At 45.9% G+C, this 24445-nt stretch overlaps 1 protein-coding gene across 3 annotated transcripts; it reads left to right on the forward strand.

The window, feature by feature from the left end:
- The first annotated feature begins 265 nt into the window (after window positions 1-265).
- CUNH14orf93 (chromosome unknown C14orf93 homolog) lies at window positions 266-22597 on the forward strand. Of its 3 annotated transcripts, XM_032856391.1 has the most exons (7): window positions 266-324; window positions 12244-13173; window positions 15780-16100; window positions 20003-20064; window positions 20279-20382; window positions 21502-21614; window positions 21884-22597. In XM_032856391.1, exons 2-7 carry the CDS (start codon window positions 12577-12579, stop codon window positions 22301-22303), a joined length of 1617 nt encoding a protein of 538 aa, XP_032712282.1. In that variant the 5' UTR covers window positions 266-324; window positions 12244-12576; the 3' UTR covers window positions 22304-22597. The 3 variants fall into 3 exon arrangements, with proteins under 3 accessions (XP_032712282.1, XP_032712281.1, XP_032712283.1); XM_032856390.1 differs by lacking the exon at window positions 266-324 and having other exon boundaries at window positions 11113-13173; XM_032856392.1 differs by lacking the exons at window positions 266-324; window positions 15780-16100 and having other exon boundaries at window positions 11115-13173.
- The last annotated feature ends 1848 nt before the right edge of the window (window positions 22598-24445 follow it).

Raw genomic sequence — 24445 nt, forward strand, 5'->3', positions numbered from 1 at the left:
CTTTTCACTGAGAAAGGACGATGGGAAAGGGTGAGGAGGGAGAGAAAGTGAAAGGAAAGCTACAGAGGTGGGGAAGGGGATAGATATGAACCCACGGCGAGGGTCCAGCCGGGTGGGCGTCGGGGTCGGGGGTCGCGGGGCCCTCAGGGGCCCCCTGGGGACCGGGCCTCGGGCGCGGCGCGTGTGCTCGCGGGCGGGGCGCCCCCGCGGCCGCCGGCGGCCAATCCGGGAGGGCGTCCGGGGAGGGGCGGGGCTTGCCGGCTCCGGCGCCGCGAGCCCTCCTTTTTGCACACACACGAATACAAAGAGCCATACGACCTTCGGGTATCCTTTTTCCATTTTTTTCCCCTCCTTAATCTTGTGTGTGTGTTCAAAATTTTTAAAAATAGAGATCTGTGGCAGTGCTGGGGTGCGGAAACTGTTGCTAAGGGGAATTTGCGCTTTCCCCCGTTTCTTTTTCTGTCTCTCTTCCTCTTTTCTTTTTTCCTGGTCAAGGTTTTAAATATACCAAGAAGTTGAGAAGCAGGATGGCCGTGTACAACTATTTCCAGCCAAATTTATAGAGTTTTTTTCTTTTTGTTATCACAGTTTAAGAACTGGTAAATTTTTGTGGTCGAGGTATTTAAAAATTTTAGCTGCTTGGGGAGTATAGATTTTTTTTTTTTTTTTTTTTTTTTTTTTTAAGGCGGGGTGAAGGGATAATGTATATTTCTGCCACGGGCAACGTCAAGGGCAACGTTGAAAGAAGCGGAGAATTGAGACTCCCTCACAAAGCTGTTTGCGTGCGTTTTACACACCCTCCCCCAGAACCAAAACCAAGTGGCTTGAATGTGGCAATTGTCCAAGGCCAATAGGTTAAAAATGTTTGGATATTATAATTGAGACACTCACCTCCCCGGGGAGGTGGGCAAAGCCCTTCTTACAAATGTGTCTTACATTTTCATGAAGACATTGTGTGTGTGTGTGTGTGTGTGTGTGTGTGTGTTTGTGTGTATTTTGAAGCAAATGATTTTATAAAGATTTATCTTGGGGTTTTGTGCTTTGTGTATATGTACAGTATGTGTATATGTGCCATATCAGATTTTGTTTTCGAAAGAGATTACCGTTGATTTTATGTGTGCAAAGTAGCCCTTATTAGGCTGTGATTTTTTTTTTCCTGTTGTGTTCCCACATGTGATCCAAACCAGATTTCGTGTGCAAATTAGAGCTTAGAAAATCCTATGCTCCGCATACTTAGGCCCTTTCATTTTATGTGCATTTACTGTATTTTTCTACTCCTCTTTTAAAGTACCAGATTAGTGAATAATTAAATAATTCCCAGGGAGTATATAGTCCATGTGGCAAATAAGGGTAGGCAATTTATTGAATCTGTGGTTCGAAGCCTTCTTTAGTGACTGTTTTGCCTTAAGTGGTTTTGCTTTTTATTGTCTCACGTTCTTAAATGTACAGCTGTGTATATTTTGGCCTTTATGTGTGGTTTGGTTGGTGTGTTCAGAAGGGAAGTTCTCTCTTGGCTTTTTGACAAAATGGTCGTTTATAGGTTGGGATTTGTTCGAAAAGCTCCACAGCTGGCGAAGTGTCAGGAAAATAATCCAGTCAAGTCCAAATCTCAAAAACCATTCATGGTGGTTGTGGTGGGAGAGGGGCAAAGAGGAGGCAAAGGCAAATAATACATAGGAGGGGGATAAGAAATGCATTGTGGTTATCGTGTTGCATTTTTGGATTGAGTAGCCTTCTCCCCAGGTCTAAGAGTCACAGAGAAAAGGGTAAGAAGAGGAGGACAGAACACGCTTAGAGCAAAGTTTCCTGTTACATGAGCCTTCGTCTCACGAGCCCTCGTCTTAACTTCATTCTGTTACTAAGCCACTGTCTCCTATGAGGAGTCATAGGGAAAATATATTTAAATCTGTATTCACAGATTGGAGTGAAAGCATAGGAAGTATATGGGATGATGAGGGAGAAACTGGAATGTCACCAGTGAAGCAGCAATCAGGATATTAAAAAGGATCTACTGTAGAGTTCAAATTTAATTACAACAAAGCTTCTGTAGGAGGATGGAAATACATTTCCATTCCTCAGCCAGAGCCCTACTCAGTTTCAGGTAGTATTTAGGCGCCTAAACAACAGCTTTAGAATTACTTGTCCAGGTCTTGAAATTCATTATAATGAAAGTGGCCCTCTGTGGGCTCTCTGGGCTTCTCACTTGTACTGGGTGTTATTTTTATTTCCTAACAATGCAAGCCAGATCAGTACTTAATAAATACTGTCTCAAATGTGGATCATTCCACAAGTTTAGACCTGCATGCAAATCTCTGAAATCTAGTCAGATTCCAATGACTCTGTGGTGGCAGCAGTGCTGGGAATTTTTAATGGAGTTTTGTTCTCATTCTTTTCCACATCACTGCAGGTCGTCACTTTTTAGCTTCCCCGGGAGAGAGAGCTTGTCCCAGAGAGGTACACAACCCAAGCTTCTGACTTGCTATTTGATTTTTACTAGGAACCTAGGCTCATGCCCAGTGTCCTTGCGTTGAGTCCCACGAACATATCGTTGGTTTGGCCTTCCTACCAAAGCACAGCTAAACTCGGTTGACTTTGGGAATCCCGGGGCTCCTAGAGATGAAAACTTTGAACTAAGGGGAACTTCCACTTTTGCTAGTGGTATCTGAAAGATCCGTAACCAAGGCCGACAGGAATTAAAATCCTTCCACCACCAAATGTTTGAGGCCTGTTAGTGGCACTGAATTTATAATCGTGTACACGCAGCTTTCTAAGCAGCGACGAACAAACCCAAGTAAACAAAACAAAACAAGCCAAAGATGGCGCCTCATGGCCTTGAAAAAGCTTCGCAGTCGTGTCCCTCCCTGAAGTGGCCCCTCCCTTCCCTGGCTCGTTGAGTGATTGTGGATTGCAGCCAATAACCTCCCCGGCCCTGCTTCCCCCGTCGTCCAGTCGCCAATCACCGGGAGCCAGAGGACAGGCGGGGCGGTGCCTCCCCGCGAGCGCGCGTTGGCGGGGTACACGGGCCGGCGCCGCAGTCTTCTTCAGCCGGTCTGCGCGTTCGTGTGGGCGCCGCTGAGTCAGCTGGAACGGCGGAGCGGGGCACACGCGGTGGAACACCGGTGACGGAACACCTGTAGGGCTGCCAGAGGGAAGTTCCCGGTGGCTCTCCGCCCAAGTCCGCAGAGCTTTTGCGGCCTCGAGTCTACCCACGGTGACCCGGCAAGATCCCCGATCGGGCCACGGGGCTGTTTGCTCCTACACCCCTTTCCCCGGAACCCCCAGGCCCCTACTGCGGTGAGGCTCAGGGGCGAGTCGCCCTCACCCGTGCGGCCTGACCCAAGGGCAGTGCTCGAGCTGTGTTCTCCCAGTGTCGGAAATGGTTCTGCTGTCCCTGGTGCCCACCTGTCATCTCTAATATTTAATCAACTAACATTTACCGAGGGCTCGCAGGGCGCATGATGTGGCTTTAGGAGCTAGCTTTTCATTTTTCAGTTGATCCAAAAGTGCAGGACTTGTCCTTTTTGTCAGGCACATTTCTACGGAAATCTTAAACCGAGAATTTTAATCTTAGCCAGTTGCATTTTTAACACATGTAAATAAAAGACCGGCGCTAGGCTAAAAACTCTTAAACCACTCTACAAGTATACTTGGAATCTTCGGATTAGTGGAAGCCTTTTCTTAGAATCTTATTCTCCCCTTAGGTCTACATCTCTGTCTTTTTTAACCCCTGAAAATTAGGTCCTAGACTTTCTCTGCAAAGCAGTAGATGGGTCGATCTTTCAAAATGTAGTAAAGTAGTATTTTCCGGTATTTGCTTTCCTGCTCTGGTGTGATAAAAGGGCTCTTTTTTGATAGGAACAGGTATGCCGTATTGCACCTCCAAGTGGAGGAGCAGGGCTGACCAGCACCGTTGGAGCTTTAAGTGGCCATTTTCCTTTTATTTCTTAAAATGAAAATTACGGTATGAATTGCTGTGCTTTCAGTAATCACATTTAAGGAAGTCCACTGCTAGCCTGACCCTGAATGAGTCAAGGGCCCATTACAAAGACATACATCATCAGAGTGATACCATATCATACACATCTATTAAAGAGTGAGGAAACTTTTATTTTTCATAGTTTGAGGTGAACTCAGTCATGCAGAAAATTCAAACTCAGAATGGGTTGAAAGCAAGCAAGGGAGCTGCCAAGAGGATGATATATTTAGTTCTAACACAAATACATGTGACTGGGGAGGAAAGGGGTAGTTAAGATTATGGACAGTCTCACCCTGAACTGTCTAAAGAAGATGACTTTTCTTTCTTTTTTATCTAAATATTTATGAAGAAAATACCAAAATTATTGGAAAGTACATTTTCTGGGCCCCTTTCACATGTGTTAAAATTAGACCAACACTGAATGAACCCCAAACATGTATTTTATGCAAACTTAAGTTTGGCAGCTGCCATCACTTTGTGTTGGCAACTCATCAAAAGAATAAAGATCTTTTTCTTAAAACTCAATTCTAAAAGTTGATAGCATTTTGCAAAAGACTGTATATTATTCTGTGGTGGTCAACCTTAGTTTATTCCTTTTCTTTTTTCCTTTCTGGAATGAAAATATGAATTCTTGGCTTGCAAATAAATTAGCAATCTGAATTGCAAAAGTTGACCATATTAAAATGTTTGAGAACGATGGTTTAGACACTGCCCACATAATTTACTATATTTAACCATTGGTTTGCCAAACAGTGCATGAATGGCTTCATGTGTTATTCAATTAAAGTTATACATCTTGAGAAGTAAAATAAAGATATCAGAATAAAGTTTATATACCTTAATAATATTGACAGTGTTAAATGGGCTCTAGAACCATAAGCCAGTGCTGGAAAAAAGCAAGAATAATTAATTATGTTAGTTTGGAAGCATTAGGAAAGGATTTAACAGGTTTGTAACAACAGATAATGCTGTACTGTTTATAGTAAAGTTCTATTATCAATTTGGATTATTCATACTGAGGAAAATCTGCCTCTAAGTAAAAAGAGAGTCTTAATACTGTATCTCTTTGTCTTCCTCTCTCCACCTCAATGAATCTTTGCTCTGTATTAATTTTTCTTCTCTGTAGTTTTAGGGAAAAGTTACTGTTCCTTCCTTCTAACATTGGGAGGATCATTCCTAGAAGAAAACTTTAATTCTTTTCTAATATCTTCATCTTTTACTTTCTCACAGCCGCCTTCTTTTAAGTCTTGTTGTCCTTCTTTTCACTTCATTTTATTTTTTAAAGTTTTTATTTATTTATTTGACAGACAGAGGTCACAAGGAGGCAGAGAGGCAGGCAGAGAGAGAGGAAGGAAAGGAGGCTTCCTGCTGAGCAGAGAGCCTAGTGCAGGGCTCAATCCCAGGACCCTGAGACCATGACCTGAGCTGAAGGCAGAGGATTAACCCACTGAGACACCCAGGCGCCCCCATTTTATTTTATTTTTAAAAGATTTTATTTATTTATTTGACAGAGATAGAGAGAGATCACAAGTAGACAGAGAGGCAGGCAGAGAGAATGGCGGGGGGGGGGGGCGGGTGGTAGGAGCAGGCTCCCTGCTGAGCAGAGCCCAATGCTGGGCTCAATCCTAGGATTCTGAGATCTAAGCTGAAGGCAGAGAGGCTTAACCCACTGAGCCACCCAGGCGCCCCATTTTATTTATTTTTCTTTTCTTTCTTTCTTTTTTTTTTTTTTTTTAAAGTAGGCTGCACGCGCAACCTGGGGCTTGAATTCACGACCCTGAATTCAAGAGTCATATGCTATACTGACTGAGGCAGCCAGGTACCATTGGTAGTTCTATTTTTAATTTATTGAGGAACCTCCATACTGTTTTTCCAGAGTGGCTGCACCAATTTGCATTCCTAACAACAGTGCACAGAGTTCCTTTTTCTCCACATCCTCACCAACACTTGTTGTTTCTTGTGTTTTTTATAGCCATTCTGAGGGGTGTGAGATGATAGCTCATTGTGGTTTTGATTTGCATTTCCCTGATGAGTGATGTTGAGCATCTTTCCATGTGTCTTTTGGCTATCCGTCTGACTGTCTTCTTTGGAGAAATGTCTCTTCACGTCTTCTGCCCATATTTAAATTGGATTATTTGGTTTTTTTGTGTTGAGTTATATAACTTCTTTAATTTTGGATACCTTTATTGGATATGTCATGTGCAAATATCTTCTGTCATTCAGTAGGTTGTCTGAGTTTTGTTGACTGTTTCCTTTGCTGTGCAGAAGTTTTTTGTTTTGATGTAGTCCCAGTAAGTTTGTTATTGTTTGTTTTTTTTTGGGGGGGGAGGCAAGGGGAAAGAGAATTTTTTTTTTTAAAGATTTTATTTATTTATTTGACAGAGAGACAGAGAGAGAGCATGAGAGGGGAGAAGGTCAGAGGGAGAAGCAGATTCCTTGCTGAGCAGGGAGCCCAATGTGGGACTCTATCCAGGGACTCCGGGATCATGACCTGAGCCGAAGGCAGCTGCTTAACCAACTGAGCCACCCAGGTGCCCTGAAAGAGAGAATTTTAAGCAGGGTCTACACCCAGTGCAAAGCCTGACCTGGGGTTCTGTCTCACCACCCTGAGATCATGGCTTGAGCCGAGCCACTTAACCTACCGAGCCACTCAGGCACTCCCCAATAGTTTATTTTTGCTTTTGTTTCCCTTGCCTCAGGAGATATATCTAGAAAAACGTTGCTGTGGTTAATGGCACAGAAATCACTGAACTTTTTCTTTCTGCTTTGTAAATATAGTGAAGTTCTAGAGCCTCTTCTGATTTCCTTGTTATTTCCTTCCTTCCTTTCATAACTAAACTCTAGAAAACTTGACGTCATGTCTTGTTTGCATTTTCTCTCCATCAATTCTTCTTTCACCTACTGCTTTGTATTACTTTCACTGAAAAATTACCTCTCTGGTCATGACCAGTGACCATCACAGACAAATAAAATGTATTTCCTTAATTTTCATCTTCTTTAGTCATTCTGCTGCACCTGTCACAGTTGATTAGATCCACATTCTTGAAATTCTTTCTACTTTGGCTTTCATAACACTCTTTTTCTCCCACCTCACTGACCATTCTTCTCTTTTAATGAAGCCTCTTGCACAGATTGGCTTTAAGCGCTGTCTTTGGCCTTTACATTTCACACTTTATCCTTACTCTGTGGAGAATGCATTCACTCTCAGGTTCAACTACCACCCTCCAGCTAAAGATTCTAAATCTGCATTCCAGCTGTGACCTTCCTCTTGGTGTTTTGTTTTCTTTTCTTTTCTTTTCTTTTCGGTCCTAGTCATTTGCTATCAGGACATCCATTTAAAGATGTTGCTATCAGTTTGAAATTTAACTTGTCAAGTAAATACACATCTGGGGTGCCTCGCTAGCTCAGTTGGTAGAACATGTGACTCTTGATCTCGGGGTGGTGAGTTTGAGTACCAAGTTGGGCGTAGAGCTCATTAAAAAAATAATAAATACATACATACATATATACACACACATTTTTTCTAACATGATGGTGCCTCCTCTCAATGTCTTCATTTCCTCTTTTTTTTTTTTTTTAAGGTTTATGTAAGAGAGAGAGTATGTGCGCATGTGCGTACATCAGCGGTTTGGGGCGGGGGGTGGGGGTGGGAGGCAGCGGGAGAGGAGAGAATCTCAGGCAAGATTCTCTGAGCACAGAACCTGATGTGGGGGTGATCCCACAACCCAGAAGATCATGACCTGAGCCAAAATCAAGAGTGGGATGCCCAACCATTTGAGCCACCTCAACATTCTCATTTCTGTCATTCTGTTAATGGTACCATCTGCTGACCGTCAGGTTGATCTTGAAGTTGTCTTTGCCAGTATTTCTGTGCCCATATTTATTAAATAAAAAAATATTTCTGTGCCCGTATTTATTAAATAAAAAAATATTCCGTCAGAATGTTGAACCTTCATATCCACAACCCTCATTCTCAACTCACTTCCGGATTGAAAAGTCTCCTAATACTATCTAACCCTTCCACTTTAGGTGTCTAAGACAGGGGTCAGCAAATTACCATCCATTGGCTAAGTCTGGTCTGCCATCTGTTTTTGTATGGCCCATGACCTAAGAATGGCTTTAATATTTTTTAATGTAAGTGTTAAATATAATATCTTATGACATTTCTGTGTTTATAAATAGATTTTATTGGAACACAGTCATTGTTTATGTATTGTCATGCTTATGTATTGTCCATGGCTGCATTGTGCCGCAAAGGCAGAGTTGAGTAGTTATGACAGCAACCACATGACTTGCAAAGCCAAAATTACTCTGTCTGGTCCTTTATAGGAAATAGTTTGCTCACCCCTACTCTAGGAGTTTCCTTAACATGGCTTTCAGAGTCCTGTGTCAGCTTTCCATACCTTTGCTCTGACCTCGCACACGTACAGCGTGAATTCCTATAATGTTTGTTTTTCCTCTCATCTCTCATGTCTTCCCACCCTACCAGTTCCTTTTATACATTGCCCAAGGTTTGGTTGGAGGTTCTTCTACTGTAAGACCCCTTTCTCATATGATTTCGTTTTGTTGATCTCTCCATTATTTTGAACTATCTCCTCAAGAATTTTTGTCTGCACGCATATTTTTAGGCACTTGTGTATATTCTGTTTTGTTTCTTAGACATTCCATTCTCACATATGCTGTAAGCTTTTTGCATGTAGGGACTTTGTCTTCCCTTCATTTGAGTATTTGGTGGTGGCAATCCATTTTGGTGACTCATCCTTCAGCATGGCCTTGCATAGAGAATTTTTAGAAACTTTTTTTTTCAACTTGTTTTTCTGTAATAGGGATGTATGTAGCTAATGAAATGTGTGTGTTTTGTTTTTAATCCAACTTATCCAGCATTTAGATTGTTATCTGGTTAGGAAATATTATAATGTGAAATATTCCTTTATTACTTACCTACTGGCTCTCCTTTCTTTCCTTGTCCTTTCATTTCAGTGTCTTAGAGCTTAAGTAAATACAGGAGCCAGGAAAATTAAGTCAGCAGGAATGTCCACAGAAACCGAGTAAGGGTTATTTGAATACCCGTTGTGCTATAGTGCACTGTACTGAGTTTATATAGACCAGTTAATAAAAAAACAAACAAACAAAAAAACAACCAATTATTGCTCTGAATGTGACATTCTAAAATAGACATAGTTAGGGGCACCTGAGTGGCTCAGTCAGTTAAGCATCTGACTCTTGATTTTAGCTTAGGTCATGATCTCAGAGTTGCAAGATTGAGCCCCACATCAGGCTCTGTGCTGGGCATGGAGTCTGCTTAAGATTCTCTCTCTCTCTCTTTATGCCCCTCACCCCAAATAATAATAATGAAAAATAAATAAATAAAATGATCATAGGTTTTTTTCTTTTTTAGATTTTATTTATTTATTTATTTGAGAGAGAGAGCACAAGTTGGGGAGAAGGGCAAAGAGAGAGAGAGAAGCAGACTCCTTGCTGAGCAGGGAACCTCACACAGGGTTCGATCGCAAGACCCTGAGAGTGTGATCTGAACCAAAGACTGAGCCACCCAGATGACCCAGACGTAGTTAGGTTAATATACAAAATAGAAAAGCAGAAAGAATTGAGGAACAATATTACAGAGACAGTAGAATTATAATTTGGGATGGGGGAGGGGCAAAGGGAGAGGGAGGGAGTGATTCTTAAAAGCAGGCTTCATACCCAGCCCAGAGCCCAATGTGGGGCTCAATCTCTCAACCCTGAGATCATGACCTGAACTGAAATCAAGAGTCGGACACTTAACTGACTGAGCCATTTAGGCACCCCGAATCATGATTTTTTTAATGTCAACACAAATATGAAAATATATCATTAAAAGCTAGCAAAGTTGTATATTATCCCCAATCTAAAGCCGGTTCATGAGACTAAGCAAATTGCAAATACTTTGTTTTCTCAATTACCTCTCTAATGTATACCATAGAGGCTTTTATATGCATACATGCATCTTTGTAGACTTGAATTTATTGTTGCTTAGAAATTTGGTATTAAATTTAGGGGGGAAATCCCTCAAGTTCCATTTCAAGGCACAGCATTTTTTTTTTCAAGATTAGGAAATCAGGATGGAGCTCCAGGATGGAACACAAAATATTTCGGGAATAATCATCCTACCATCCAGCTGCTATTTGCGGGGCACTGACTGCGTGCCAGCACTACATTACATATGTAATGTAGGTGCCTTACCTACATTACATATGTGTAGTCGTCACCAAAACACTCCAAGTCGGCAGAGAGGAGATCGCTGGGGCTCAGAAGAGGGAATCATTTTTCCAAGTTCACACAGCTGTTAAGTAGTGGAGCAGGATGAGAAACACATATCTTTTTTTCTTTTTCTTTTCCTTTTTCCCTTTTTTTTTTTTTTTAACACTTCCAGTTCAGTGCTGTTTTGGAATGATGACCTAGGAATGACCATTCAAGGGGGAGGGAATGGCTTGAGGCAGGCACAGCACTGGGAGGGGTTAAGGCCCTTGCAAGAAAGAGTAAGAGTTTGGGGCAAGAATGTAGCTGTTGTCATTTTGGTACCAGAAGGGGTACCCACCCAGTGTGCCAACCTGATGCGTCTTAGTATCTGATTTTACAAATACTGAACCCAACTGGCAACCATTTGTATCTTATCTTTTACATAACTGTCTTTTTCTCACAACAGCCGTGTTTCAGGTGAAACTCCTTGCATGATGTTGGTTAAAAACTCTGCAAGAACAGCGAAGGCCCTTATTTAGGAAGGGAAAGGATTTATAAATGCTTCATCCATAAACTGACACTGGACTCGTTTATTGCCTTCCTCTAACCTTTAGTTTCAGGTTAAGCTTACCTTCCAGTGACTCTAATGACAGAGAAGCTGCAAATGGATATGAGTGAAGTTCTTACATGTCAAAACCTGGCACAGAAACATTTTTGTTTGTTTGTTTGTTTTTTATGTATAAAAGGTGGAAAGAGCAAATCAAAGGCTATTCTTTAATAGCCAAATGTAATTAAAATGCATGGTCAGATTTACATTTTAGTACCACAGAGGCATTGATATCACCTGTTTCTGAAATGAGATTGCTGATTCAAAAAAAGAAACCCAAATCTCAATATGTAGAAAATTCTCTTACCGGCCTCCTCTTTTTTTTTTAATTGTGATGTTATGATATCATTTATAGGGTAAGATGGAAATGTATCTCTTGTGGAAACTGTAAACATACTTAAGATTCTATCACTTAGGGAGCTTCAGACAGAAGGATTTTCTTTCCCCTATAATCAAGTATTTAGCAAAGACAACATGAAGCTCCTTGGACTATGCTCAGTCGTACAATCCAACCCTCCCATACCTTTTTTCTTTTTCTCCTAGAGTAGTTTAGTTGCTTACCTACAGTGATTCAAAAGTGAGACACTTTGGTTTATCATCAGTATTTTGGTTTCGTCTTTGATGGGGCTGGTTATGTGGGGACTGAGCTATTTCGACATGCCTTTTGAGCTTTGTCCCTCCGTCAAGGAGCTTGAGAAGTGGAGATGAGGGGCCTCAGAGGTGATTTCTCCGACCTACCAGCTTAGGATTCAGAACAGCTGGATTTCTTTTCAGAGGCTGGAGGCCCAGATGCACAACCGTGAGAGCCAGGGGGCGGGGTGGCCCGTGGTCACCGCAGCTTGATTCTCTGATCCAGCTTTTCCCTTCCTTTCCCTGCCCCATCCCCAAAGCGCCAGTGATAGAATCGTTGAGGTTGGTGACGTGTTGAGGGCTGTCGGCATATTCCTTACTTAGGAGTCTTACTCTGAATGCATGTGTAAGAAAATTATAGAGAGGGTAGAATCGTGATTCTCTATGTCAACAAAAAGTGGTTATCAGTTAAAAAAATAAGCACTAGATTGAAAGTGGCAATAACTGGATTCTGCCGTCTCCCTTGACCTTGAAAAAGATCTATAACTCGTCTGCATGTTTCTTCGGTGGACCTGGGGTAATATGTGTTTCCTAGAGCTTCTGTGTGGTTGAGATAACCTGCAGGAAGTGTTTTGAACTCCTTAAGGAATGATGTCAAGGAGACAAAAGGCAATGACTGTTATTACCACAAAGACAGGGAGGAGGTAAAGACAGATCTGCATTTTCTTCCTTAATCTTCTCATCTTTCCAGATGCTTATGGGTCCTTTTGAGTCCCCTACCCTACTCTGTCCCTCAGGTTGGAGTGGTGGTGGGGTTCCATGCTTGGGTGCAGGAAGAATACCTTCTACCCCTTGACACTGTATTCATCAGGAAGGCCTGTGTAGGCACCACCCTTTGGGTCAGCATTGAGTGGGACCCCCACCGCGCTGTGCTGGGAGAGCACGGGATCTGCAGATAGAAGAAGGCATCTCTCTGCAGGCTGAGGACAGGCAGCCATGGAAGGTATACTCCTTCCTGGCTTGCCTACTCTTCCTTCATCCAGCCCACCGCCTGGTACCCAGGCTCCTCTGGTCACCTGCCATGACACAGGAAAGTGAATCCAAAGAGGCTGGTGCTTCCTACCTGCCTCGAGTGGGGCCGGCTGGGAACACCTTTCTGAGCAGCCCAGCAGTGTGAGCACACTTGTTCACGCTGCCATCAGCCATGTCCTTCAGTGCCACCATCCTCTTCTCCCCTCCCGGTGGCAGCGAGGCTAGATGCTGCTGCTGTGCTTGCAAGAGCGAGACAAGCGCGAGCAGCTCAGGGTCCCAAGGCGGGAACCCTCCCGCCAGCACCCCCATCACGGTGACTGGACACGGTCTGGCCGTTCAGAGTTCCGAACAGCTCCTGCACATTATCTACCAGCGGGTGGAGAAGGCCGTGGGCCTGGCCGAGGCCGCTCTGGGGCTCGCGAGGGCCAACAACGAATTGCTGAAACGTCTCCAGGAGGAGGTGGGTGAGCTGAGGCAAGGGAAAGCCTCTGCCCCCGAGGATGCGGACAGCCGGGCGCACGGCTCCCCGCCCGAGGAGCCGGGGCCTCTCAAGGAGAGCCCCGGGGAGGCGTGCAAGGCGGCGGCCGCGGCGGAAGAGGAGTGTGACAGCGTGGGCAGCGGCATGCAGGTGGTGATCGAGGAGCTGTGGCAGGTGGGAGCCGCCTCGGCCGTGGGGCCCGGGCCCTTGGGCTTCCCAGCCGCGCAGAGAGACGCGCGGCTCCCGGGGTGCCCCCTGGCGGCCGGAGACGCGGCCCCGCTGCTCAATCCCGTGAGTAGGGCCGCAGAGCGGGACGCGCGTGTCGTGGGGTGGCTCCCGAGGGCTTCTCCGGGCCTGTCGCTCTTCCTTCTGCCTCCCTCTGGCTTCTGTCCAGCCTTCAGCCTCGCTTTTGGGGGTTACTTGTGCGCAAACAGGACAGCCCCGGTCGTCCCTTCCCGGCGGGCATATGCAGCCCTCGTGTGCCTGGCTCCCCACCGCAGCCCGTATGGCAGGAGCTGGACTCCGGTGTGCGGGGAGCTGGCAGTGCCCTCCCCTGCCTCTCAGGAGTTCTGCGTGCCACCCTCTCCTCCACAGCTGGCTCCGCTGCTCCAGGGGCTCTGCCTCTCCTGGCGAGGAGGCCTGCCGCGCACAGACGGCTCATTCATATTTTATCACGGGCCCTCCGCCTGCCAAGAGGAATTCAGTACAGAGAGATGGGAATTGAGGGGGGGCAGGCAGAGGTGGAGAGAGAGGGAGGGGGACGGGGGAGGGACGGAGAGGGAGGAGAGGGAGAGGACAAAGGGAACGGAAGGACAGGTGTAGGGAGGGAAGGAGGCAGGTGGAGAGGAAGGGTTGAGGAAGGAGGGAAAGTGAAGAGAGCACAGAGGAAAGGCGAATCTAAATGGGAAGAGAATTGAGGCGGGCAAGGGAACGTGGGGGAAGATGGGAAAGAGGTGGAGGGAAAGGGAAAACATGAGGATGAGAAGTGGACAGCTGGGAGTTCCTGGGAAGAGAGAGACGTCGTTGTGAGAGAGACGTCGTTGTCGGGAGAACAAGGGGAGCAAGCGGGCATATTTTGTGAGCAGGAAAAGACACAGAAGTACACTGTGATATTTTAGTTTCTTTACTGCTCAGGGCCATCTGAGCAGGAAAACCCTGGCTGAGTGGAGTAAAAACTGCAGAGCGTGGCACATGGAAGTACGAAAAGGAGATGGAGCAACTAGGGAGATCACAGAGATGGGAAAGTAACAGATGTGTCACCACTTGAGAGACAGTGGGAGGTCTGTCAGCTCTCCTCCCCCATGGTCCCTCCCCCCCCCCACATCCTCTCTTTCCTCCTCCCTCACACACAACAAGGTCCAGACACCCAGGAAAGAGAGAAGGAGCAGAGCACACAGGGGAGATGGAAGGGAGGAAACTCCCAGCCCATCTGCTAGATCTGAGAAATGAATGTAGAAGCCCCTGTCCCCCTCCAGTGTCACGCTGTGGCTGGTCACTGCTCCCTGAAGGCCTAGCCATGTGGTGGGTGAAGGCCACTGCCGCTTGCCCCATTCAGCCCAGCCAGGACTCTGGAGGGGGGAGCTGCAGGGAGGTAGGAGGAGGCAGGGGGCACTAGGTACCAGGCTAGGCGGTGCCCTGAGCTTTGGTTCTGTCAGGCAGAGAAGGCTTCCAAGCCGACAGGATGGAATTAGATTTCACAGCGCAGAAAGCAGCTCACAGGTCTATAAATCTCAGCCTCCTCCCCCGCTTCTTTCTGTGTTTTTTTTTCCCCCCACTTTCACTGTTTTGTTTTCTTGGCTGCAGAAATCCCCCCTCCTTTCTTCCTTCTCTCTCCTTCCTCCCTCCTTCCTTTCCCTGCCCTGTATGTCCTTGAGTGAGGGCACAGGCAGCAAGTAGATGTCAGGACAATGACAGTCGGTGCGGCCAGGGCAGGATCAAGGTGGGGGCACAGACAGGTCCTGTGAAGGGAATGGAGGGGGGGACAGTTGGTGCCAGCCTCTGAAGAAATTTATGACTTTTTTTTTTTTTAAGATTTTATTTATTTACCTGACAGAGATCACAACAAAGCAGGGAGACAGGCAGAGAGAGGAGAAAGCAGGCTCCCTGCTGGGCAGAAAGCCCAGAGTGTGTGTGTGTTGGGGGGCTCAATCCCAGGACCCTGAGATCATGACCTGAGCTGAAGGCAGAGGCTTAACCCACTGAGCCACCCAGGTGCCCCATTTTATTTATTTTTTCTCCTTTCTTTCTTTCTTTCTTTCTTTCTCTCTCTCTCTCTCTCTCCCTCTTTCTTTCTTTCTTTCTTTCTTTCTTTCTTTCTTTCTTTCTTTCTTTCTTTCTTTCTTTCTTTCTTTTTAAGTAGGCTGCACACCCAACCTGGGGCTTGAATTCACAACCCTGAAGGCAGAGGTTTAACCCACTGAGCCACCCAGGTGCCCCGAAATTTCTGACTTTATATCTCTCTTCTTTGCTCCCATTTTTCTCCTGTTTCTCCTGTTTGTGTTATCATTTTATTTTCTTGTTCTTTCTCTGGCTTGGTGTTCCTTTCTTATCACTTCCTCCCCCAATCCTTTTAGACAAAATATTTGCCTGGCTATGATTCTTACACCCAAGAGCAAATCATAGATGATTCCTCACAAATAGAGCATCAGAAACAAGCTTTGTCCTTGTAATCAGTCCTGTGGGTAACGATTCAACTCGAGAGGCCGTGTATTTCTAAGAAATATTTTCCGACACTCCCGTAGGAGTCCCCGAGAAACAAGCTGTTGACCATTAGAGACTGTGCTGGATTCCCCCTGCTTTCTGCTCTCTCTGTTCACTGCCCTTGGCCAAAGAATGATGGTTGACTGAGTTCCCCTAAGCCTGGATGGCTAATGGACTATTCTTTTTTATGTTCTTAGCTGGTGGATGATTATGTGGCCTCTGAGGGTGCAGTACAGCGGGTCCTGGTCCCTGCTTATGCCAAGCAGCTCTCACCAGCCACACAACTGGCTATCCAGCGGGCAACCTCAGAGACAGGGCCAGAAAATGGAAGCAAGCTGCCACCACCCCGCCCCGAGGACATGCTCAGTGCTGCTGCTGCGCTGGAAGGTGCCTTGGAAGAGTCAGGCCCTGGAGGAACAGGGGAGCTGAGACACTCTCTAGGGTTTACCGCTTCCCCATGCAGGACCAGAGGGAGTGGGCAGAAGAACTCCAGGCGCAAGCGGGATCTGGTACTCTCTGTGAGTGAGCTCAATTCTATACATTTTTCTTCAGTCTGGAGAAAGAAATGAAGAATGAAGTGTGGGTTGATTTTAAACGTCCCATATTGAATGAATGGTGTCCTGGATCCTACTGGAGGGGGAGGGAAAACAAGGAGACAGGCTGGTCCATGGCCCTAAGGATGGGCAGGCCCCCTGCTAATCAGGGAACTTTAAAAAAAAATTTATTTATTTATTTGACAGAGATCACAAGTAGGCAGAGAGACAGGCGGGGGTGGGGGGTGGGCAGGAGGAAGCAGGCTCCCTGCTGAGCAGGGAGCCATATGTGGGGTTCAATCCCAGGACCCTGGGATCATGACCTGAGCTGAAGGCAGAGGCTTTAACCCACTGAACCACCCAGGCGCCCCATTGGGGAACTTTTTAAAGGCTTTTCCAAATAGCTTGAAATATTCTGTTTAAAGAGAAGGGTTTTCTATCACCTCTCCTCCCCATGAACTAATAGTCCTGATGGGAAGATCTTTAAGGGATTGAGCAGACTGACCACTGAAGGGTAGCACGGGGAACAGCCTACAGATAACTGGTGTTCAGGGTAAGCAGCAAGGGACCCCTTGGCAGAATGGCCAAGGAATGCTGAGGTGGCCACAGCCCAAGGGCGCAGAGGGCCCCTCATCTCTCAGCTCGGTTAAAAAGGTTTGGTGAGTCTAGGGATTCCAAGAGCTCTTGGCAGGGAATGTACTGGGCTGAACCAGTTGAGCCTAAAACTTGGGAGTGGCTTGGAGCCTCGGGAGCACCCCTAAACATCCTTCAGTGCACAGGGCAGCCACTCACAATAATTCGACCTAAAATGTCCGTCATGCCAGGGTCAAGAAACCCTACTCTAGGGTGACCATAGTCCCTTGGATTGCCTCTGCATCCCCAGACATCTTTCTGATAACTGTGGGGGTGTTCTTTAGCTAGATCCTGTTCATATGGACTGTAAGGCATTTCCCTTCTCTGGCTCATGGCTGATAGAGTCATTGGAGAGTTCTGAATAGGAGGGGAGTTCACCATTCACACCCACTGGAAATCTCATCACAGTGTAGCCCTGTTCCTCTTGTCACAATATTAATAAAGGTTGAAGCCCACCCAGTACTGTGCTTACCGACTTCATCTTAACTGAAGATTCTTCTTTCATTACTTCTTGCTTCTTTTCCCCTTGTCTAAGGGCTCCTGACTCTTACCCTTCCTTTCCTCTGGTTTGTTTTTACATTAAGGGCTTCTTTTCTTCCCTGGGAAGGAAGACACCATTCATAATCAGAATCAGCTGGTTTCTAACCTTCATTTTAAATTTTGGTTATGTTCAGGGATAGCTCACTTATCAAAAACAGGGAATGGGTTTAGTTTTTCTGTCAGAAACTTCTGGCCCAAGAGGGCAACTCTTGCTGGCAGTGACAGAAATGGAGGCATATACCTAGAAATGCATTGCAAGGGGTTTCCCAAAACTTCATAGTGTTTAAATCATGAATAAATGCATAATAATTACAGTTTGCTTAAAAATGGGTCTTTTGACCACTCCCAGTTCTTTCTACCTCCTCCAGCTAGAGGCTGCTGCCTGCCTTTTGGAGAGCCCAGTGGAACTGAGGACCTTACAGGAGGACAATGTGCTCACCCCTGCTGCTCTGTTACAGATGCTTGAAAGGGCTCTGGAGGACCAGTCAGGGGATTTTGCTGCCCATCCCAGAGGAAGGTTTCAAATGTACTTGTGCCAGACTGGTTTCGAGGGAGAGAGTTAGCTGCAGGCCTTCAGTCTTCCAGCCTTTAGCTCTGGGAAGGAATCAAAGAGGCATCCCTCCAGTCTGCTTGGGTCGCTGGGGATTGCTGCTAGGGATCCAAAAGGACCAAATGGGAACCACAGACTTCTTGGAATGCGGCAGATCCCAGCCACCCCTTGGGGAAATATATTTATTTTTAACTCGCTCAGGAGGTAGGTGAGCCAGCAGCCTTTACAGTCTTAACACTTATTATTGTCTTAGAGTATTTTCTCTTTCCACTTCGAGCCTGGTTTGATTTTTATCAGCTGATCTCTTCCAATCCACTTGAGTTGGAAGCTGTGCACCTCCTCTCCCTTTCTTTTTTTTCCTCCCTCCCTCCCTTCCTTCCTTTCCCTTCCCTCCCTCCCTCCCTCCCTTCCTTCTTCCTCCTCCTCCTTCTTCTTCTTCTTCTTCTCCTTCTCCTTCTTCTTCCTGCAACACTTTCAGATTCTTTCTGAAGCATTCACCTATCTTTTGTGATTCCTTAGGTTGGGACTCTGAAGAGGTAAAATAACCATATCAAATATGAAGCTAATTTAATAACAGTCCTTTTTATAGAGTGGAGGCCCTAACCATAAACACTTGATGGTACTTTCCTAAATGGATATGGTCAGTCAGTCCTAGAGGCAGAAGGGTAAACTGGGGACTCCTCAGCTGCAGCTGACGTCCTGATATGAGTCCATCGGTTTGGGACTGGCAATTTCCACTGACCGAGGGAGCTTGGGATGAAAATACCACCAGAAACACTGGAACTAAATTTAACTGGAAGAAATGTAAAGTCCTGCATCAAAGTTAAAAAAAAAAAAAAAAAAAAAAAAGGTTGCAGAATGGCATAGATAGTAATCCATGTGAAAAAATGGACTCGAGTTGACTGTAAGCCCACTAGGAATGAAAACTGTGACCTTAGGAATAGGGGTGGCATTGCTAAGAAAGGTAATGCCATCTTGGGTTTCATTCCTAGAAGTGTAGTGTGCCACTCAGCGAAGTAATGCTCCCTTTGGCCTGGTCTCCACTGACGCATTAGATTCCGTTCCCACTGCCACGTTGTCCGGGGACACTGGCAAGCCAGAGAGCCTGATGGTTTTGAGAGGCGTCTGTCTGGAAACTGTGTCATGAGGAATGGCTGAAGAGCTTGGGGCCATTTAGCCCGGATAGAAGACCTGGGGAGTACATGAGAGTCTTCAAAGATTTTAGGTGCTGTTAGGGGCAAAACTGGCAAGATTTCGGAGTCTGAGACAAAACTTTTTAACAATCAGGGATGTTCAATAGTAAAATAAGCTGACTCGAAAGAATAGTGAGAACCCATTCTTAAAGGTATGCAAGCAAAGCTGAAAGTAAGCCTGTAGAATGTTGTGAGGTTGGGAGTTGGGTGATAGTGTCTCCAAGATCCTTTGCATTTCACATTTCTGTTACTTTAGGTTTGTGTTTTTTAGACCATGGTGTGTGTACCCTTGAGATTTGTGGTAATGTGCAAAGGAATATACTTAGGGCATTTTCCTGGGTCCTCAATTTTATGAGACATTAGAATTTCTTAGACATTCAGAAGACATTTTTAAAATTTTTGTTTTATTTAAGTTCAATGAATTAACATATAGTGTAGTGTTGTTTTCAGAGGTAGAGTTCAGTGATTCATCAGTTGCATATAGCATCGGGTGCTCATTACAAGAAGACATTTTTAGATTAAAATAAATAGATACATTGTAAAGAAAACTTGAAAGTTTGCAAGAATAGGGGCCCTCAAGGAATGTCCAGGTGCAGTAATCCTGGTGTATATTTGCTCTCTCCTGGTTATTAGGAAGGATTATGTTTGTGAAAATGTCTGAGACCTTTTCCCCTAGTGGATTATATTCCCCAGAAAAAGAAGTGAGACCAGGGATGATCCTGGAGTCCTCGTACAAATTAAATGAAAAGGACCACAAAAGGGAGGACGTTTGAAATACTGACTTGAATAGGCTCTCTGGCTAAGAAGGGGCACCAGCAATGGTGCCCAGCCTATGGGAAGGATTCAGGCAGAGAACCCCATAGGGGTTCAACCCCATAGGGATGATGCCCAGGGGACAGAGGAGGGTTTCATCATATCCACTCCCAGCTTGAATCTGTATTTGTTGTGTTTGTTTGTTTTTTTTCCCCTAGAAATTGGTCCACAATGTGCATAACCACATCACCAATGACAAGAGATTCAATGGGTCTGAAAGGTATGATCCCCTTGAGGGAAAAGAATCACAGGGTACTCTGCCTCTTCCCCGGAGGGCAGTAGAGGGTTACTCCAGTGTAACAGTGAGGCTAAGGTTGCCCCCTGCATCCTGTCCTTGGCCATGGGGGAGTTTATCTCAAAGTTGATTTGTGCCAGGAATCTCTGTCTGGCTTTTAAAATGCTGACTGCCTCGTTCCTGATCTTTTTTGTGGCAGCATCAAGTCCTCTTGGAATATTTCAGTAGTGAAGTTCCTTCTGGAGAAGCTCAAGCAGGAGCTGGTGACCAGTCCCCACAATTACACTGATAAGGAACTGAAAGGTGAGAAAAATTGAATTAACCCCCATCCTTTTTCCACTCACTGTTCTTGGTCAGAGAAGAGTTGTAATGGAGGCGATTTTGAAAATAGTGGACTTAAAACATTGTTTTTGGCTATTCTCACATCTTTACAGGATTGTTTCTCTTCCTTTCTTTCTTTGAGAGAGAGGGAGAGATTGAGTGGGATGGGGGAGAGGGAGAAAATCCCAAACAGACTCATTGCTGAGCACAGAGCCCCAACACGGCTTGATTCCGGACACTGAGAGCACAACCTGAGCCAAAACCAAGTCGGAAGGTCAGCAGACCTTCCAAGCTGCCCAAGTGTCCCTTTTTCTTTCTTTCTTTTTAAAAAATATTTATTTATTTTAATAATTGAATATTTAATTTAAATATTTATTTATTTATTTATTTTAATATTTATTGGGGAAAGAGAGAGAGAGTGCAAGTAAGGGCAAGAGCAGAGAGAGACTCCCCACTGAACATAGAGCTGACTCGGGGCTCCATCTCAAGACCCTGAGATCATGACCTGAGCCCAAATTACTCAACCGACTGAGCCACCTAGGCACCCCAGGATTGTTTCTAATTGCCTTTTTATTCCTCTATCCCACTTGAAATGAAAATAGGAGAAGGAAAGGACTAACACCAGCAGGAATGATATTTCCACAGGGCCTGAATCTAGGGCATTACAAAAAGGAAGTCAGAATCCAGGCCTGCCCTTTTGTCCCTAAATATTACATCCTGGGTTTTCTACTTTCCTTACTCTTCTCTTATTTGCCCATAGCTAACCCTGCAGCATTAAGAAAGCTTCTGCTGAAAAACTGCTGGTAATCCACTACCGGAAGAGTAGAATAGGGATGGGTTTGATTGATCAAGCCCAGGTCGGGGGAGGAAGCTACAGAGCTTGGACTTGTTGAGTGCCAGTGGGAGATATGGGGGGAGTCAGTGCTGGACAGGGAGGTGAGCAGAGACAGCCAAACCAAAGAGGAGTAAATAGATGCTGATGAGTCTGTGAGAAAACCCACCGTCCAGAGTGATTCTCACCTTCCCAGCCAGTAGTATTAGGGCAGAAAAAAAAGGGCTGAGGACCTGCTCTCTGCCTCCTCCCATTTCCTTCCTCACCAGGAGCCTGTGTAGCCTACTTCCTTACTAAGAGGCGTGAGTACCGCAACTCCCTGAACCCCTTTAAAGGCCTGAAGGAAAAAGAGGAGAAGAAGCTTCGAAGTCGCAGATACCGGGTAGGTTTCTAGGCCTTCCTTTCAAGATACTAAACACTAAACCCTACTAAGCTGCAGTGGGACGGGCCAAAGGACATGGCATCTGAGGATAGGGTTGAGATCCAGGAATGTTGGCAGATAGAGGAGGGGGGGGCAGTTCTAAGATGACTTGGGGGCTAGGTTCTCTCAGACACAGATTTTATACGGCCTTCTTCCTACGAGAACCCTCTTCCCAAATCTAATCCACAGTTTGTTTCTCTTCCTGTCTCTACCCTGGGCTCCTTCCTTAGCTTTTTGCCAACCGATCCAGCATCATGAGACATTTTGGACCTGAGGACCAACGCCTGTGGAAGGATGTGACAGAGGAGCTGATGTCAGATGAAGAGGACAGTCTTAATGAGCCAGGTGTCTGGGTGGCCCGGCCTCCCCGGTTCCGGGCCCAGCGCCTCACGGAGCTCTGCTACCACCTGGATGCCAATTCTAAGCATGGCACTAAAGCCAACCGTGTGTATGGGCCTCCCTCAGACCGATTACCTTCTGCTGAGGCCCAGCTCCTTCCACCAGAACTTTATAATCCTCATTTCCAAGAAGAGGAAGACGAGGGAGGTGATGAGAATGGACCTGTCTCCCCATCTTTCGACCAACCCCACAAAACCTGCTGTCCTGACTTGAACTCATTCATTGAAATCAAGGTGGAAAAGGATGAATGAAATCTATAACCAAGAATAACTCTGGATTCTGCCATTCCCCATGTCCCAGGAATGGGACTTCCCAGAATAACAAGATGTCCTCTGCAGTCTGTCTCTCTTCTCACCACAGTCCCCAGTGGAAGTGAAGCTGGCAGCTGTGGTGGGATAAAAAGACTTACCTAGGAGGGGGACCTCCCTGCTCCCTGTGAATGGCAAGCCAGAAAATGCTTATTTCTAAGCACACACAGTGCCTCGGGGAGCCTGGGCTGAGAAAAGGAGGAGGATGAGTCTAAGAAACATGAGGCCTTCTTGACATATGCCCCATCTTGGAGTTTTTTTGTTTTTTTTTTTTGTTTTTTCTGGTTTCACTGAAATCTCGGGGAAGCTACCCTGGTTGCACATTCTGCTTCCCCCTGACTGCTTGTTTGGCTCTGCGGTGGCTGCAGCCTTGGACCAGGCTGGGGTCCTACTGCCCCCTGGTGGGCAGTTCCGTCATGGGCTGGAGTCTTCTGAGCACCACTCCATTCCTATTTGGGAATTGGGAGACTAATATAATAGCTGCTGTTTATTGAATTATGTAAGGCAGATTTTATTATTCCCATCTTCCACATGAAGAAATTAAAGCCTAAAGAGTTCCATGTCCCACTGGAAGCTGCTGTCCCCCTGTGTGACCCAGCGGTATAGGGGGCTTTGTAGGTATTTTCTTTGTCGTGTCAGCCAAGCTGTATTTCAAGGAAGGGGTGAGTGTGTGTGTGTGTGCGTGCACATGCATGAACGTGTGCACACACTCTCGCTGATGCACACACACACACACACACACACACTTGCATACAAACTTTGTGCCTGATGAATGGAATGTGAAGTAAAAATGGCTTTCTGTTCAGTCAGTCATACAACAAATACTGATTACTTCCTAGGTGTCAGGTACTGTGTTAGGTGTTGTGGGTACCCTGTGGAGCAGGTCAGATGCTGATTAGAGGTTTCATTATCTAATCAGGGAGCCAGGCAGTTAAGTATACAGTGAAATGAACTGCGATAAGGGTGATGATGGGGGAGTGTAAGGGGCAGCTGCAGCAGACAGCAGGGCTGGCTGACCTATTCTGGGGGTCTGGAAAGGCTTCTCAGAGAGTGGCGCTTAGACTGGCACCTGAAAGATGGTGAGGCATGAACCAGAGGGTAAGGGTAGGCCGGGAGTCTTCCAAACAAGGGAATAGCAAGGACGAAAGTCCAGAGGCAAGAGAGAGCACAGAGGAGTTGCCATCGTCCTGCAGAACAGTTTGAGGAGGGGCTGGTGCATAGAGAAGCTGGAGAGACACAGAGACCTCGTCAGGTATCTTAAAGAATATAGACTTTAGTTCGAAGGCAGTGAGAAATCATTCAAAGGTGGCTGGCAGGGAAATGAGATGATCAGTTTTGTGTTTGAGAATAATCCCTTGTCCTCGGTAGGAGATGGATGGCAGGGAGGAACCCGGGCCTGGGTGTGGGGCTGCTGGGGGGGTATTCTGCAGTGGCTCAGGAGAGGAGACAGCTGGTCAGAAAGTGATGGTGAGAGGAGGACAGATTTGGAAGTTATTTAAGAAGCTGAACTGAGAGGATTTGGTGACTGACAGGCTTGGTGATGAGAGTTGGTTGGACCTGAGATGGAGGGAGGAGGACAGAGGTTGGTGTTCCTGTTTCGGGCTTAAGCAGCTAAGTGTGTAATGGTGCCATTTCTTCAGGGGACGCTGGGGGAGCCAGTTTTGCGAGGCAGGGAAGGTGAAGTCAGTTGAGAGTGTTGTATGCCTTTGAGACAGCCAAGTAGAGATGCTAGTGGTCGGCTGAGTTTTTAAGTCTAAGACAGTCTGGGCTAAGGGGTGCCTTGCTGGCCCAGTCAATGGAGGCATGCAACTCTTGATCTCAGGGTCACGAGTTCAAGCCCCAGGCTGGGCGTAGAGCTTACTTATAAAAGAAAAAAATGTCTGGGCTAGAAATAAGGATTTGGGAGCCATCTGTGTACACAGTTCATAATTCAAGTCTTGAGGAGAGAGAACAAGGCCTGCGGAGCTCCCGGCTCTAGTCAAGACTACGGAACGGTTATCCTGAGGTCCTAAGCACTCTGGAGCGTGCCTTCAGTGCTTCCTTCCGCCCCTTCACTTGTCTCTGGTTCTTGTTATCCCCTGAAAA

This window comes from Lontra canadensis, unplaced genomic scaffold (assembly GCF_010015895.1).
Source record: "Lontra canadensis isolate GAN:19392208 unplaced genomic scaffold, GSC_riverotter_1.0 scaffold12, whole genome shotgun sequence".
Taxonomy (NCBI): Eukaryota; Metazoa; Chordata; class Mammalia; order Carnivora; family Mustelidae; genus Lontra; species Lontra canadensis.